The following is an 18,272-nucleotide window of genomic DNA, read 5'->3' on the forward strand; positions in this document are numbered from 1 at the left end:
AATTCTCCTTCTGGTGTCCCTATAATGCATATGTTGTTACACTTGATGTTGTCCCAGAGGTTTCTTATACTTTCCTCATTTCTTTTTATTCTCTTTTCTTTTTGATGCTCTGCTTTGGTGCTTACTGTTATCTTGCCCGCTAATTTGCTGAATTGATCCTCAGCTTCATCTAACCTGCTGTTGATTCCTTCTCATGCATTCTTCATTTCAGATATTGTATTCTTCATTTCTGACTGGTTCTTTTTTATGGTTTCTATGCTCTTTTGGGTTCTTACTATGTCTTTAAGTTCTCACAAGATCATCCATTCTTTCCCTAAGGTCCTTGGGCATCCTTACATCCATTGTTTTAAAACTCTGCATTTAGTATTTTGGTTGCTTCCATTTCATCCTTTCATTCAGGAGATTTTTCTTTGTCTCTCCATTTTTTCTTTATCTCTGTGTATTAGGTAGATCTGCTATGACTCCGAAACTTGTTATGATGGCTTTATGATGAAGGTGTCTTTTGAGCTCAGTGGCACAATCTTCCAATCACCTGAGCTCAGTGCTCCAGGAATGTTTCTTGGGGGTTATGTGCACCCTCTGTTGTTGTAAGGTGAGTCTTAAATGCTGTCTGCCCTTCATGAGTGGAGTTAACCCTTCAGGCTGGTTGACTATAAGGGTAAACCTCAATCACTGTACATGAGATGCTATGCAGGGGTTGTGCCCCAAGGCGGAATTGTTCCCAGCAGGTTTGGTACCTGCTGGAATCCCCCACTGGGTGTGCTGCTTGTGTGCCTTGTTGGGTCAAGTTCTAGTGTGGTCTGAAGCCCACCACTGGTTGTGTTGGTTCTGAGTCACTTGGGTTGGGTTCAGGTATAGGTCGCTGTCAGACATTGTGTATTACTGGCTTTGGGCTACCTGTCTGGAGTTGCCATGTTGTTCAATGTTTGTGTCTGCATCTACTGGACCTGGGTGTGTGTGGGAGGGGCTAATCTCTGTAAAAAGGTCCTCTTCCTCCAGCTAAGAGCTGGGGGCTGACCTGTAAAATGACAGAGGCTCCCCGAGGTCTCCCTCTACCTGTCAGCTACTCTACTTTCCCTGGCGATTGGTTGGTCTTCCTCTAGAGCCTTCTGAAGGAAGACTGTAGGATGATCCCAGGCTAGCTGAGATCTACAGCCCCTTCCACTGGGGCAACTGGGAACAGGGCTACTGGGTCCCTTACGGGGATCACATAGTAAAGGCACTCAATGAGGGGAAAGTGGCCCCTGCCTCAAAGGCAAACCACTCAGTCTTTGCCAGGGTTTCCAACTCTAGTTCCCCTGGAGGGGCTCACTGCAGGATCAGGTTGGATGCAGCCAGCCGTCCTCTCTGCAGGAGCAAGATCAGCCCCACTAGGCTCAGGGCAATAGGTCAAGTCTTCCATTGGGAATGATACTGGCCCTGTCCACATGAGGACCCTCAGCACTTCACCCCTGTCCCAGATAATAGCCTCCAATGGTCTCTCATTCTTAATATCCCAGCCCTAAGCTGCTGTCCCTGTTCCCCATGTAACTGTGCCCAGCGGACAGTATATGGGACTTGGCAGGACTGATCCAAACAGTCTCCCATTGGGGGTGGTGCCCACAAGCCTGTAAGAGGGGGGAGGTACTTTTTCCCCTTCCTGGGGTAGCAAAACCTGAACTCACAGGGGAGATTGGATTTGCCTCCCCACCATGTAGCCACACAGTCCAGCACTCGCCCATCTGGGTCCTGGACAAAAGCTTCCCCAGGAAACACAGTCTGAAAATCTCAGCTCTACTGGCTCTCTGGTTCCCCTGTGCCACTGTTCCCATCAGCAGGATGGGGCTGCAAGTCTCAGCTCTGTGCAGCACTTTGATCTCTGCATGGCTAAACTCAGCAAGATGGGGCCAGCGAAGTGATTCAACAGGTTGGGGGAGGGGCACTGACTGTACCCTTGAGGTTGGGGAGTCTGGCCTTCTTTCCCCAAGACATACAATTTAGTAACGGGGTCTCTGCCAACAGTCTTCCCAGGAAAAAAAAAAGAAAAAAGTCACTGTTGGGTGTAGTCAGCAGAGCCCTTTGCGGGACTTGAGTGCAGCAGCGTGGCCTCACCAGCAGTTGGAGTCTGGACCATTCACTCCCAGACTGGTGCTGTAACAAAATGAGTGCTCCCCCTGGAAAGGTGTGGTCTGGTTCTCCCAGGCAGACTGAATCCCCACTGATTTTCATCACCAGATGCTGTGAAGCTCCTCTTACCATCTCTGCTGCTCTGAGTTGGGGATCCCAGTGTGGGGGTGAGGACACATGCTCCTAGGGGGAGGATAGTTTTGCAGCCATGGTAACTCGCTGGCTTCTCAGCCACCGCTGCACCTGAGCACGGAGGGGGGGTGGGGGATATAGGGGGTTCAGGGGGGGGAGGGGCTTAAGGGGGTGCTATGTCTTTCTGTATCTGCATCCTTCTTACATGTCTCGATGTGGCTTCTTCTGTTAAGTCTTGGTTATTACATTTCAGTTCAGCTAGCCTTCAATGGGTTATTCAGGTTGATTGCTCTGTAATTTAGCTGTAAATCTAGTTTGGTATAACTTAACAACAAAAAAACAAATGATCTGATTTAAAAATGGGCAGAGGACCTGAATAGACAGTTCCAAAGGGGACATACATATTAGCCAACAGGCCTATGAAAAGATGCTTAACATCACTAATCATCAGGGAAATGTAAAATACATATCAATGACATACTACCTCATACCCTTCAGGCTGGCTAGGATGAGGAGAAAAAGGAACCTTGGTACACTGCTAATGGGATTGTAAATTAGTGAAGTCACAATAAAAAACAGTATGGAGATTCCTCAAAAAATTAAAAATAAAGCTGTATGTAATCCAGCAATTCTACTTCTGGGTATTTATACAAAACAAAACCAAAAACACTAATTCAAAAAAAATAAATGCAGCCCTATGTTCATTGCAGCATTACTAGTAATAGCTAAGATACGGAAGCAACCTAGATATCCATCAATAGATGAGTGGATAAAGAAGATGTGAGATACACACACACACACACACACACACACACACACACACACACACAGAGGAATATTATTCAACCATAAAAAAGAATAAAATCCTGCCATATGCAACAGCATTGATGGACCTAGAGGGTACTATGTTAAGTGAAATAACTCAACAAGTCAGCCAGAGAAAGACAAATACTATATGATTTCACTTATATGAGAAATCTTTAAAAAACAAATGAAATAACAAAATAGAAACAGACCCATAGATATAGAGAACAAGTAGATGGTTGCCAACAGAGGGTGGAGAGATGGGAAATAAGTAAATAAACAGACACATAAAAATAGTAAAAATAAAGAAAGTAAAACAAAACAAAAGAGAGAGCATTCATTCACAACTGGCAGTACTTTACAAGAGGGGAGCTTTGGAAGAGGAATCTTCAGCTACCTGAAGGGGTACCTGTCTTATCCCTGAATTCCACCTTGCCTCTGCTGTCTTTCACTAATTGGCTTCAGGAATGATGCTATTTTACCTTTTAAATGATCATTCTATGTGCTGTAATAAAAGTTATGTGAATGCGGTCTCTTTCTCTCTCAAAATGTCTTATTGTACTGTAGTCATCGTTCTTCTTGTGATGATGTGAGATGACACAATGCCCGCGTGGTGAGAAAAGGTGAGGTGAATACACTGGACAAAGGACGATTCACATCCTAGGTGGGATGAAGTAGAATGGCACAAGACTTCATCACACTCCTCAGAACAGCATGCAATTTAAAACTTGTGTCTTGCTTATTTCTGGAATTTTTCATTTAATATTTTTGGATGGCCAAGAAGTAAAACCGCCAATAAGGGGCACTACTGTAACAATAGAAATTAGCAACAGATGTAGACATAATCATGTTTCCAAAATATCTGTGTCTGCCCCTTGGCTGACCAATCCCTAGTGCCATTTTGCCAGCATCAAACCTACTGCCTACTTCTTCTGTGTGTCCACTGCCTGTCTTGCATCTCAGTGTACAAACACCATCATCTCTGAGACAACTGGTTTTCTAAAATGCAGGATACTCTCTGTAGAATGCTCTGACAATAATGTGTTACACTAAAAAAAAACAACACCAAAAACATCCAATTTGGAGTTCACTCACGAACCACTGTTTATTAGAGTCCAGTTTAGAGAAAACTCTTATAGGAGTGGTCAGCCTTTTTGTTCTATTCAGGCCTTCAACTAATTGGGTGAAATCCACACATATTAGGGAGGATGATCTGCTTTACTCAGCCTATTAGTTTAAATGTTAATCACATTCCAGAACACCCTCACAAAACACCCAGAACAATGTTTGACCAAATAGCTGGCATCCCATGGACCAGTCAAGCTGACACATAAAATTAACCATCATATACAATGAGACTAATCGAGAGGTTTAGGCTTATACCTGCACCTAAATACAAAGACACTCAATTTTTATGAAGGTAGCAAAATAGGGCTTATTCCTTCAGTGAAGAAAGGACTTTGAAATAATGGTGCTGGGATAATGGGGTATCCATATGGAAGCAAAATAAATACGGACACCCACCTTAGACCATTCAATAAAACGGTTACAGGTAATCACAGACCAAATGGCAAAGGCAAACCAATATACTTTTAGAAGATGAAAGATCTTCATGACCCTGGAGTAGGGAAAATTTTCTTAAATAAGATACAAATTTATTAACTACAAAGAAAATGATTGATAAATCTGACTATAATAAAACTTAAAATATCTTCCTTGAGCCCTGACCGGGTGGTTCTGTTGGTTAAAGTGTCATACCATGTACCAAAGAGGTTGCACATTTGGTTTCTGGTCAGGGATCATACCTAAGTTGTGCGTTCAATCCCTAGATGGGATGCATAAGGGAGGCAATTGATCAATGTTTCTCATGTCGATGTTTCTCTCTCTCCCTCTCTCTTTCTTTCCTCTCTGTCTCTCTCTCTGTTTCTGACTCTCTCCCCACTTTTCTCTCTCTCTAAAATCAATTTTTAAAAAATCTTCCTTAAAAGAAAATGAGAAAAGGTAAACACATAAACTATAGTGTGGAAAAAAATAGCTGCAATACATGCAATAAAAATGGTACCTATATTCAGCATATATAAAGAATTTCTACAAATCAATAAGAAAAAGAAAGATAACCAAGTAGAATTTTTAAAAAAATTAGGGCTGTAGATCCCACAGGTAGTAGGAGAACCTCCATGAGCAAGGAGTCAGGGCTTTGGATGCAGGATGGAGTGGCAGAAGTCAGAGAGAGAGAAGTCAGAAGTCAGTTCCTCCCCCAACAGAGAGAGAGAGAGAAAGAGAGTGAGAGAGAGAGAGAGAGAGAGAGAGAGAGAGAGAGAGAGAGAGAAAAGAGAGAGAGAGAGAGACAGACAGACAGACAGACAGACACATAGATGTGGGAGAGAGACATTGATAGGCTGAAAAAAAAAATAGGGCTTATTCCTTCAGCTAATTTAAATCTCTCCTAAAAAGTCACCTCCTTGGAGAACATTCTAATAGTGAAACTTCATCATCTCTTTCCCTTACTTTATTTTGGCATATGTGACTTTTTATTATTATTATTGAGATATAGTTGACATACAACAGTTTCAAGTGCACATTATTTGATATTTGTATGTATTGCAAGTTGATTACCAAAATAAGTCAATTAACATCCATCACCACAACTGCAAAACAGTTCCTTTTTCTTATGATGAAAACTTTTAAGACCTACTCTCTTAGCAACTTTGAAATATACAATACAGTGTTATTAACTATAGTCACCATGATGTACATTACATCCCCAGGTATTTCTTTTATAACTGGAAATGTGTACTCTTTAACCCCTTTTCCCTACCCCAACCCTCCACATCCACCAATCTATTCTCTGTATCTATGAGCTTGCTTTTGTTGTTGCTTTTTTATTTCACATATAAGTGAAATCATGTGGGATTTGTCTTTATCTGTCTGACTTACTTCACTTAGCATAGTGCCCTCTAGGGCCATCCACGCTGTTGGAAATAACAAGATTTCATTTTTTATGGATGAATAACATTCATTGCATATATAGTATGAAATCCATTTTCTTTATCCAACCATCCACTGATGGACACCTACACTGTTTCCATATCTTGGCTTCTGTAAATAATGCTGTCTTTAGATCCACTGTGTATCCTCAGCCTCTGCCATAAGTCTCTAAGGCTCACACCTGGCCACATGATTTCTCTGTTCAAAATACTTTGGCGGTTTCCTCACTGCCTCCAAGATAAAATAGAAACTCCTTATACTCATACATAACTTGGTGCTTGCCTGTCTCTCAGGCTTTATGCTTCATCACCAACCCTGTAACATCCCAACCTCAGATATGTCTAAGGACCTGAGTTCCCCAAATGCAACATTTGCTTTCTCACCACCATGCTTTCTTTGTAACATACTCCTTCTGCTGACAGCAATATCACTCCTAAAACTCTATCCCTGCTCTCTAGTCATCTTTCAGAACTCAGTTAATACATCATCTCCCCCTGGAAATGTCTCCAAACCCTGAAGTCTGAGCAAGTGTTCCTCCTCTGTGTTGCCATCACACCTATTTACAGCTCTACTAATAACCCATCACACTGGCCGTGGATGACCTGGCCAGTCTGAGAATTCTCTGAAGATAGGAAAGAAGTGCTTTTACTTTCTCTCCCTGAGTTATCTATATATATAAAAGCCTAATATGCAAATTGTCCCCATGGGAGTTTGATTGGGAGACCAATCACTCACTATGACGTATGCTGACCATCAGGGGGCGGTGCTGAACAAAGGAAGGCCCCAGCTGGCAGCCAGAGGAAGGCCCCGGCCAGCAGCTGGAAGGCCCCTACCAGCCCTGATTGCCAGCCAGGCCTAGGGACCCTACCCATGCACAAATTTTGTGCACCAGGCCTCTAGTACTTAATAATTACCTAATGATAAACAGACACTACATTAAATAAGAAAAACACACAGAATAAAATGCAAGGCTAGAAATTTTTTAATGGGCTAATAGAGTCAGTGAAATAAAAAAAAGTTAACCCAATCATCCAAAAAATTTAATTAGATTATCTATGTCAGGACGTATTGAGCTAGGCAATAAAAAAATATATCCTAAGTAATCATTAAAATATCACATACTCAACAGAAGCAACAATTTAAAACCTTAAAGACTAAATATGTTATTCTATAACCTTGTTTTTCATATTATTTCAACTCTAATCCACTTATCTGTTCCTTTCTTCAGTTCTTTACATTAATTTTTCTTCTAATTTTGCATTCTTTCCTTCCCTCACCCAATCCTTTTCACTTCTACTTTCCCTTTCTCTGCTATTCTTTGAATATAACAGGAAATTACAAATACTGTCTTTGCCATCTCTGTCTGCCAGTTTGTATTAAACAAAGGAATGGTCAAAAAGCAGTGAATGAAATTAAGTCACCTGTCAGACTGATAGACAAAACCACATGCATTAATCTAGGTGGATGATTTAATAATACTAAACAGCAACCTGAACCATGTGCATACTAAGTAGTCTGACAGGCATCAGCCAGTCCTTGGGGTGATGACAGCAAGACAGTGGGGAGTAAGAGAAAAGAATAGCCAACTTGCTGGCGTTGAGGGCAGTCACAGCCCAGCCTCACAACAGTCTGCAACTTGTGTCTGCCCTTCAAGAGGAAGCAGAATCAGCCACGGTGAATGCAAGGAGTTGTCAGCTATCTGGACTAGCACAGCTGAGTAACCAATTTGACAGTGTGAGCAACAGCAGCCAACTATCACCAGCTGCCAGTCTGAGCATACTGGCCTGGGTACCAACTTGGGGACACAAAATAAAGACTACTATCCCCAGGGAACTTCTGAATTTTAGTTTTACTACAGAATAGATTCTGAGAGAGGCAGAGAAGCACCTGGAGAGGAATTACATAATTACAGTATTTAAACTAGGTTGGGAGGGAGGAACAATTTTTGGAAGGATAGCAATTGCTAGAGGGAAATAGGTTGCATTCTTTTAAATTACCTGAGAGTAACTTTCCAAAACCACTCAACACTAGGTCTTGGAGGCATAGGAATGTTCACCCTAAAGACCAATGTTTTACAGAATTCACAAACAAAAATACAATCTCTTTAACCTTACACTCAGCATGACAATGTAACAGTAAAAGGTATGTTTGAAATGTTTCTAAAACATTCTGGAACTGGACAGTCAGCAGCACCTTTAAACAATTTAATTCAAAGCAGTGCAGGGCAAGTTTACGCTCTTACCCGTGTCCAGGAGTTCAGTTTCGATTCTCCAGAACTCTGTGGTTCTTCGTTAATCAGACAACCTAAGCACCATGTTAGAATTTTTTGACTTTCATCTGCAAAGAGAAAAAAACTAAAATGAGTAGGTTTAATCAAATAAAAGGAAAAGATAAACAATATTAAAAATGTAAAACATTATATTTACAGGAAACACGTTTATTATATTTTAGGAAAATCTCAAACTCCTAAGTTCACAGAATAAGCATTCAGGACCACGTGTGAAACAACTTTGTGGGGTGTTTCTTCTTGTGGGTTTGGGATCATGTATGCTCAGCACTTGTGTGGTCAATTCCCTTTCTGTTACAGCAGCAACTTTTAAAGCCAAAAGAGCATGATGGAAAGAACTAAAAGAACCGGGCTTTTCTCAAGTTCAGTTCTTTATTTCTCATTTCAAACCATTAGTAGTTTCAACCTCTTTAAGGCAACATAATTATTACAGGCAGCACTCAATCTTTCAGATTTAATCTTTTAACTTTCTCATTTGCCAAAACACCCTCCCTTTTTAAAAACAAACTCAACAAAAAGATTGTTTAATACCAAACGGTTTGCATACAATAGAAGCCTCTTAACATGCTTTTAATTTTTTACTCTGAAATTTAAAACTTTAGTAAATATGTGATGAAAATGCTGAACTTTGAAATCTTGTATTTGATGGGAATAACTGTTTAGTGAGCCTTTTTTTCCCCTCTTTTGGACACTGAATCCATTCCAGCTGGAAATTTTGTAACAGGTTTGAAAAGCAAAGGAGGCCTAAAGACGGAAGATGTCAGTTACCTGAACTAGAGCCAAGCAGCTATGGACTTTATCACAAGGCCCTGCAGGTGGGACTGAGCAAACCCAGCACCTGGCATCAAGCCTCTGCAGAACCACCTGATGCCCTGGCAGGGGCAGAAAAATAAATTTTCCTTCTAGCCTTCTAAATTCTTCTGTCTGGACTAATAATCAAATTAACATGAGACAGATTAACAGGAAAAAAATGACCAAACTTATTATGTATGCACATGTGGAGGTTCCATAAGAATAAGGGACCCTTGCCCTCCCAGTGCTGGCTCAGTGACTGACAGTCAACCTATGAACCAGGAGGTCACAGTTCGATTCCCAGTCAGGGCACATGCCCAGATTGAAGGCTCGATCCCCAGTAGGGGACTTGCAAGAGGCAACCGGTGGATGATTCTCTCTCATCATTGATGTTTCTCTTTCTCTCCTCCTCCTCCCTTCCTCTCTGAAATCAATACAAAATATGCTTTAAAAAAATAAAAAGAATACGGGACCCAAGGATAAGTAGGGCAGTTAAGGCATATATGCTACCTTGAGCTAAGGAGAGGGGATGACGATTATGGTCTTGGACTTTAAAGGGCAGCAAGACAATTCACATGGAGATGGAAAAGCAAAGTCTGGTAAGTAAATGTTTGCTGGACTGTTTTTAACAAGGGTCATAGAGAGGACTTTGATCAAAGGGCCTTCCTGGGTTCCTCCCTATCATACTTAGTTCATGTTAAACTATGGCTATCTGTAATAGCTTCCTTCCTGGAGCAGGTCCTCTCTAAATCCTTTTAGTAGTTGGGGGGAGGGGGGAGGGGGGCAAATTTTTTATCTAAGTCTTTTGTTAATTAAAAATAACCAGCTTAAAATAATCAATATTCCAAAAGCATATTTTGGAGTGAAAAACTCAACTTCTCACCCTTTACCTTCTTACCTTCTGCTATCTCATAAGCACATCATCTCTAAGGGATTCATTAATAAGAAATAAAGAATCCCTAGCCAGTTTGGCTCAGTGGATAGAGTGTCAGCCTGTGAACCACAAGATCCCGGGTTCAATTCCAGTCAAGGGCATGTACTTTGGTTACAGGCTCCTCCCTGGCCCAGGCCCTGGTCAGAGGGCATGCAGAAGGCAACCAATGTATTTCTCTCACATCGATATTTCTCTGTCTTTCCCTCTCTCTTCCACTCTCTAAAAATCAATGAAAAAATATCCCCGGGCGAGGATTAAATTTTTTTTAAAAAAAGGAAAATACAAACTACAGAAAACTAACTCTGCATTTTCAACCACACACACAAGACACTAACAGTATTTTTAAACCCATAAATATCTATAGGCTTATGGTCTCCTAATAACTAACATGTTTAAACAAACTTTTATCAGGAGTTATTCGGAGGGACTCACTTTTTCCCCTAGTTTTCATGAGCTTGCCTGAGATCAATTTATTTCAAATATCATATACTTTAACATCTAATGATCTTAGCGTTCTTCAGGTTGAACCAATCCCACTGATTAAAAATGTGACCATTATATGGCCTATGTTTTAAATATTAGAAAAAATTCCATCTTTGTGTCACAAGTGTGAAAGACGCATCCAACGATAAGCTTGAGACAGGACAGAAAGAAGTTAGGAAAAATTCCCAACCAGGAGAATGAGGAAGTAGGAGCAACATCACAGCCGATAAGCTGCTGGCTAGGTCCTCTCAGCAAAGCCCCCACCTCCACACATGGTCAAAGGGAAACAGTTTATGGCAGGAAACTACTGTGGTGTTCACAGGAGTCATCAACAAGTACTGGCTAAAATCAGATCAATCCACGATGGAGGAAAAGGTGACCAGAGACCAACCCCAAAGTCCATTATACCATCATTATAATGAAAACTGACAATACAAGTAGAAGGGGGGGCAGGTGGATAAACATCATGACACTTGCAGAAGGGACCATGTTGAGGACAAGGCCCGCTCCCAATCAGAAGGTAAAAACTGAATTTGGTGCCAGAAATGCTATGACACTTCCAAAACAGACCACAGTAGGAACAAGACCCCCTCTCAACCCAAAGGCAAAGACAGAATTTGGTGCCACAAAGTTCAGAAACTGAAAACACATAAAATCCCAGGAACTAACTGACCACACGAGGCACAACTCACAAGTTCTTCATGAACACTCAGACATGCATTTTCACTTGTTTCATGGCCATGCCCTGTGAGACTTGCAACCAGGGGGCACCAGGTGGTGGCAGCCAATCCTGGGCTCAACCCCTGATCCTGTCTCCAGGAACCCACATCCAGACCTCTTTCTTTCTCTGCCTAAATAAAACTTGCTTTCACTTTCCCTGGGATTCATTCCTAAATTCTTTTCTACGCAAGTCAAGAGCCTTGAGGTCCTGGACCATATGGGTTGGAACCAGTCCAGTGACAAGCTTACACAAACAGCTTTCTGGGTTAAAAAGGAATGCATTTCCAAAACATAGACACTCAACACTAAAGTAAAAATTAAAAAAAGAAAGAAGAAGAGAATGTTAATGCATGGAGCTTAAATCTAAAATAATACAAAAGATAGGAGTTTTTCCCAGGTGTTGAGATATTTCACATATTTAGTTCAACAGTACTAGGTGTACCGGTGAATAATGCCGGATTTTTGTAATCAAAGAAAACATGGTAATTTCAAGAGAAACATCAAAAGTGCTTTATTCAAAGTAATGTCCAACGCTAGCTACACATTTCCCCATCTTTCAGGTAATTTGTGAATACTGTCCCAATAGAACTTCTCTTGTTTTGAGGCAAACCATTCAGAGACCCAATTTTCCACTTCTTCGTACGTTTTCAACTGCTGCGTGTGCCATCAACCGGAACAAGTGGTGATCTGAAGGAACAAGGTCTGGTGAATACAGCGGGTGGGTTAATACTTCTCAGGCAAGATCTTTTAACGTGTCTTTAACTGGTTTTGAAGTGTGTGATAGTGCATCATCATGAAGCAAAATTACTTTGCTGAGTCTTCTGGAACATTCTGGTCGTTTCACGATCAAAGCGTGGTTCAAATTGATTATTTGTTGTCAGTAGCGATCAGTATTAACGGTTTCACCTGGTTTTAGAAGCTCATAATACACCACATCTTCCTGATCCCACCAAACGCAGATCACTATCTTCTTTCTGAAGCAATCTGGCCTTGCAGTCGATGTTGATGGTTGACCTGGATCAACCCATGATTTTGTGCATTTGGGATTCTCAAATCCACTTTTCATCGCCAGTCACAATTCGATGCAAAAAAGACTTTTCATGCCGTTGAAGCAACCTTTTACTGATGACTTTACGGTTTTCCATTTGTCTTTCGTTCAGTTGACGTGGCACCAATTTTCCTTCCTTTAAAATCTTTCCCATTGCTTGTAAAAGATCAGAAATTGTTTGTTGAGCAATGTTTAATCTTTCTGCAAGTTGTTTTTGAGTTTGACACGCATCTTCATCCAATAATGCTTGTAACTATTGGTCTTCAAACTTTTTCGGTTGACCTGGATGTTCTTTGTCTTTCACATCGAAATCATCACTTTTAAAGCATTTAAACCAGCGTTCACAAGTATCTTGAGATGGAGCATGTTCACCATAAGCAGCACTTTTCTTAAAATAAAGTAATGAATTATAACTTCCCGCAAATGCTCTTTTTTTGGCATGAAATTCGACATTTTTAAGTGTAAAAATATCTATGACGTTAACACCTTCAGCAAATTTGACATATGAAGTTTTGAAGCTTGTTGTCAATACAACAAATTAGCATACATATCAAATCGCATATATATCAACATAAGTGTAACTCCATCTATTGAAAAAAATCCGCATTATTAACTGGTACACCTAGTATATTTATTTTTCTCTCAAAAATAAAAAAAAAGGCCCTGGCCAGTGTGTTCAGTGGTTAGAGCATCAGCCCATGCACCAAAGGGCTGCAGGTTTGATTCCCGGTCTAGGGTACATGTTGCAGGTTCAATCCCCACCCCAGTCAGGGAGCATACGGGAAGCAACCAATTGATGTGTCTCTCTCACATCGATGTCTCTTTCTCTCTCTCTCAAAGCCAATGGAAATACTAGTAAAATGCTCAGGTGAGGATTAACAATAACAGAAAACAAAAAAAGAAAGAAAAAGAAAAGCCAAATAAATTTTCACCCAAACTTTAAGTATACATGGTACATGTAGGACATCCCTAATTCAGAACGTTAAAATGTGGGAGTCTGTGTTATAGAATTGAAGAAGTAGAATCAGAGGCATTGCTCATTTTGCGCTGGTCTCTGTGGATTGCATAGTGGATCTAAATGAGTTCTTGATGATAGTCTTGCAAACATGGTAATTATGGATTAGAGTAGAGAAGACACTTTTCCCAGAGTACAAAGCTAATAAGAGCCAGGAGCCACCCCTCTAAAGTCTGCCATGTTGTAATGATCTAACCCCCAGTAGGTCACATCATGTGGTGGAAGCATTCCAGTCCTGGCTTTCCTACTGGCCAGCTTCACCTGAATGTGTATGTTCACTGCACAGATATTTACTGAGGTTTTTGTTTTTGTTTTTATTTGTTTGTTTGTTTTTGTATGCCAAGGCCTGGGAAAATACGACTCACAATTTCTGCTCACTTTCCACTTAAGGAGAAAAGAGACCAGAAGTCGGAACAAGGACCTGAGGAGAAGGAGAATTTCACAGGGGAACTCATGCTAGAGCTGACTCTTGGAGGACAGTAGATGAGATGGGGTTTTTAAAGACAAGTCATGGAACTTTCTGGGTTTCTGGTTCCTTTCTGTAAAAGTGGAGGCTGAACTAATTTTATCCCTATGGCCTAAACTTGTATCGTCTGTGATCTTTCCTTAGCACCTCATCTTCATTCCATTGGCCCCCTCTGACAACCAGAAACAAATTCTTCATCTCTCTCTGTTTCACTGCTTGTGCTGCCTTTTGAACTGCCCATTAAATTTCAGTTTCCTGTTTGAGGTACACCTTTGATTCTGAGCTCATAGAAAAGACTGACAGGCATAGAAGAACTTGCTTTATGCTGTTGTTTCACTGGTTGGGCATTTTCTCTCAGGAAAGGGTCTTTTTTACAATTATATAACATCAAAATTATTTTTTAAATACAGTAAACGTAAACAGTTTCCATTAAGAAAATAAGTCTCCAATGTTAAGTGAGAACAGGATCTGAAATAAGGATAAGGAAGAAGGAAGTATTTGGAAATGGAGACACCAGAAAGAGAAGAGACAAAGTAGGTAATAACAGAAAGGGAGAGACCCCTTTTATTCAGTGGTGTTCTCTGAATGAGGCCTTTACTTCCTTGGAACCCTTGATTCTATCTCTTTACTCATAATTAAACATAACAGCTATAACCTCTCTTCCTCACTATTTGCTATCTATTGCTGTGTAACAATTATCCCCCAAACTTGGCAGCCGAACACAATATTTATTGTCTCAAAAAATGCTGCCTTGCCGAAACTGGTTTGGCTCGGTGGATAGAGCGTCAGTCTGCGGACTGAAGGGTCCCAGGTTCGATTCCAGTCAAGGGCATGTACATTGGTTGCGGGCACATCCCCGGTGCGGGGTGTGCAGGAGGCAGCTGGTCGATGATTCTCTCTCATCGATGTTTCTAGCTCTCTATCCCTCTCCCTTCCTCTCTGTAAAAAATCAATAAAATATATATATTTTTAAAAAATACTGCCTTCATGCTTTTAAACTATAGAATTAAAGTTTAAAGAATTAACTTTTATTTGAAATTTCAATTTAATATATAAAATATTAGGTGGCAAATATGTACTGGTATATTCCTTTCATTTCCACTCTTTTTCAGAATAAAAAATTTGCACTAAGATCTGCTGTCAGTTTCCCATCTCACTTAATTGCCTAGGTGGATACTCCAGTCCCAAAGTCAGGGCCTCCAGGAAGGATCCTGAGAGAGGCCATCCCCTGTAGTGTGCTTGTGGCATTCATGAATAACAAGTGATGGCTTGCATCTGTAAATTCCTAAAACAAAGTAAGCTCATTAGCAGTACATTTCAGTGGCACCACTAAAATATATAAATACAGGACAGGGATGTATGGCCCTGGTAAGAGTGGCAAGTACAGTGATGGCTGTACAAAGAAGGCTTTGCCCTTTCAGATCAAGAACTTGAACAGGTTCCAGCTGGTTTGGCTCAGTGGATAGAGTGTAGGCCTGCGAACTGAAGGGTCCCGGGTTCGATTCCGATCAAGGGCATGTACCTTGGTTGCAGGCTCCTCCCCAGCCCAGGCCCTTGTCGGGGTGCATACAGGAGGCAACCAACTGATGTATTTCTCTCACATCGATATTTCTGTCTTTCTCTCTCCCTTCTGCTCTCTCTAAAAATAAATGGAAAAATATTCTCAGGTGAGGATTAAAAAAAAAAGAACTTGAACAGGCTGAGTGGTTGGGGTAGGTAGAATCAACTCAAGAGAGAAGCAGCAGCAAGAGGCAGAGTGGAGAGGAAGAGAAGTAGATGAGGGTGGGGCCAGAGAAAGTGGGTTTGAGTGTGTTCAATGTACACATGCATGTATGCTCACAGGACCAAATGCTAATGTCCCTTCCCCACCTAGTTCATGTTTCTTATAGGAACTTACGTATAACAGGTTAGGAGAGGGAAATTGCATAATTCTTTAAAACATCAAAGAGAAATATTAATTTTATTTTTTAATCTGATATCATGTTACACAATTAGTCTTTGACTAAAAAAATATGAAAAGTAAATATTACATTAGCTAATAATATAGTCAATTCAAGGCAATAAGCCTCAATTGTGCACCTTCAGGTGCCCCTGCTCCACCCTACCACAGGCCCTAGGATGACACAGAACTAAAACCAGTTCCTGCTCCTGAAAGACATTCAGTCTTCCAGGGTATCAGACAGGCAAACCAACAATTATAAACAGTGTAGTTAGCATTACTGTATAATTAAGGGAAATGCTAGTGGATATGGAAATACTAAGACAGGTTTCTAACTCAGCCCCAACAAGGTGGTTTAAAAGGTTTATGAGGAGGAGAGAGGAGAACAGAGTTCCAGGCATCAGGAATTGCATATCATGGGCCTTACATCATGCACCTCATGCACAGTTAGTAATCTGACCTGGCTACCACGCATGTGGTGTAGTTGTGGAGAATTAAACAGGAAATGAGGTGGGACAGGTAGGCAGCAGATGAATAAAGTTACACCTCCCCAATGAACCCCAAATTCCTCTTAATCTTTGGTAAAAACAAGTTGTCATCCCTAAATAATGGTAGAGTCCTGAAGGATTCAGACTCTGAAGAATAATTTTACACATGAAAAACAGCACGTGTGCTAATATGAAACTGGGAAATAAAAATTATTTCATTATTAAAACCATTTTATACTGAATTTAAAATGAGGTTATGATAATCATCAGGGATTTTCTACCCTCTAACACAAAGAATTCTATTCCCTACAGATCTGCATCTGTATGTGTGTGTGAGTGTGTGTGTGTGTGTGTATGTGTTTAGCTATACAAACATATATAAACAATAAAGGATGCCATTTTGTAATGGAGCAAAGAATATACATTTAAAAAGTTGCTTTGTGAAATACAGAAAACAGGTTTATAATTTAAAGCTCTGTATTTTAGCAAGCAATGCAGACTAAAGTTATCATTAGAAGTTTGTGTTTTGAGAGAGCATGCTTTGGATTCTTACCATATGCTAAGATAAAAGGATTCCAGCAAGTTTTTGCCAATAGTTGACCAATTGTGGGGAATCTTTCAATGATTGTATTTGAATCCTGTAAAAGAAAATTACGCTTTGGTCAATAAAAGGGCCCTATATCACTCAGAAAGACTGAACTGACACTATGGTTTGAGGGAATTTGAATGCTTCTTGTTTTAGTATATATTTAAGAAAAAGTAAGGAAAATAAAATTAGAAAAGATCTTTCGGCATGTTACTCAAATAAAGTTTAACAAGCAACTGTCAGGTCTGATCAAATAATCGAATGGATACCCTCTCCCCAGGGAACTGACTTTTAGGTCATTTCATAACCAACATTCCCTTTTGCTCAGACCACATTCCACTTGCTAAGACCATTATCTTTCCCCTGGGGACCCTCCCAGAGAATTCTCTGCCCAGGAAAAGCCCACCTAGAGTCCTTTAAAATCTCTGACTCCCTTTCCCTCAGTGCTGGTGCCATTTTGGGGCTCAGCCCATCTGGTTTTCCAGATGACCTAATAAATTCATAATTCTTTACCACTTTGGCCTGATGCGTTCCTCCTTCGGCAACCCTAACAACCACCTTTGTTCATCCTTAAACCAGGTCACCAAGACTAAGATGTACAGCACATTTAGTAACATCAATTTTGTTACCAAATTAACTTCACTTTACTCATACTTAACAGTCAGGAAATACCACTTTATTTAAAAATAACAAAGGCCACATAACAGTGAAAAAATATTATGCGTGATTAATATCTTTATAATCTCTTATCTTTATCCTGGAGTTTTATTCTAATAAAATAAAAGATGATCCTAACTCAGCTCCAGAAGGGCTATTTCAAAGAAGGTTTAGGAGGACAAAAACTCTGGAACTTATAAAAAGAAATAAAAGCGGCCAAAGATACTTATCTATGTTTATTACTACCTTGATTACTATATGCTAAATGGCACTAGACTCAGTCTACAACAACCTAAAACCTGAGACAAAAATAGGCCAACTAAATAGAAAACAGCTTAAGATTTAAAAATATGCATGCTGCCCTAGCTGGTTTGGCTCAGTGGACAGAGTGTCGGCCTACAGACTGAAGGGTGCCGAGTTCGATTCCGGTCAAGGGCACATGCCAAGGTTGTGGGTACAGTCCCCAGTGTGGGGCGTGCAGGAGGCAGCCAATCGATGATTCTCTCTCCTCACTGATGTTTCTGTCTCTCTCTCTCTCCCTCTCCCTTCATCTCTGAAATCAATAAAAATTAAAAATAATTTTTAAAAAATATGCATGCTGTTGTACAATGGCCATTTTCCACTTCTTTATCTTTCAAATAAAGTTAAAAAATGAGACCAAATTGAGATAATGTGCACACAGGGTGAAATGATAAGCATTTCCTACTGCTGCAGCAATAAATTCTTTACATTGTCTCAGCATTGAGGCCAGTCTTAAGACTTCCTGGGACCACTTTAAGGTCAAGTTACAAAAGTCTTATTATAAAAAACAGTTTTTAAATTAGCAT

The 18,272-nt window shown here is 40.4% G+C and overlaps 1 protein-coding gene across 4 annotated transcripts in view; it reads right to left on the bottom strand.

Annotated features, from left to right (window-relative positions):
* The window catches only part of FANCC (FA complementation group C), a 175,844-nt gene that overhangs the window by 141,692 nt on the left and 15,880 nt on the right, over positions 1 to 18,272 (bottom strand). For all 4 annotated transcript variants that reach the window (XM_054727385.1, XM_054727386.1, XM_054727384.1 and 1 more), the window contains exons 3-4: positions 16,756 to 16,840; positions 8,273 to 8,367 (exon numbers count right to left, since the gene is read on the bottom strand). In XM_054727385.1, coding sequence (XP_054583360.1) covers positions 8,273 to 8,367; positions 16,756 to 16,840 — 180 coding nt within the window. The remainder of the gene's footprint in view (positions 1 to 8,272; positions 8,368 to 16,755; positions 16,841 to 18,272) is intronic.

The sequence above is a fragment of the Eptesicus fuscus genome, chromosome 15, assembly GCF_027574615.1.
Source record: "Eptesicus fuscus isolate TK198812 chromosome 15, DD_ASM_mEF_20220401, whole genome shotgun sequence".
Taxonomy (NCBI): domain Eukaryota; kingdom Metazoa; phylum Chordata; class Mammalia; order Chiroptera; family Vespertilionidae; genus Eptesicus; species Eptesicus fuscus.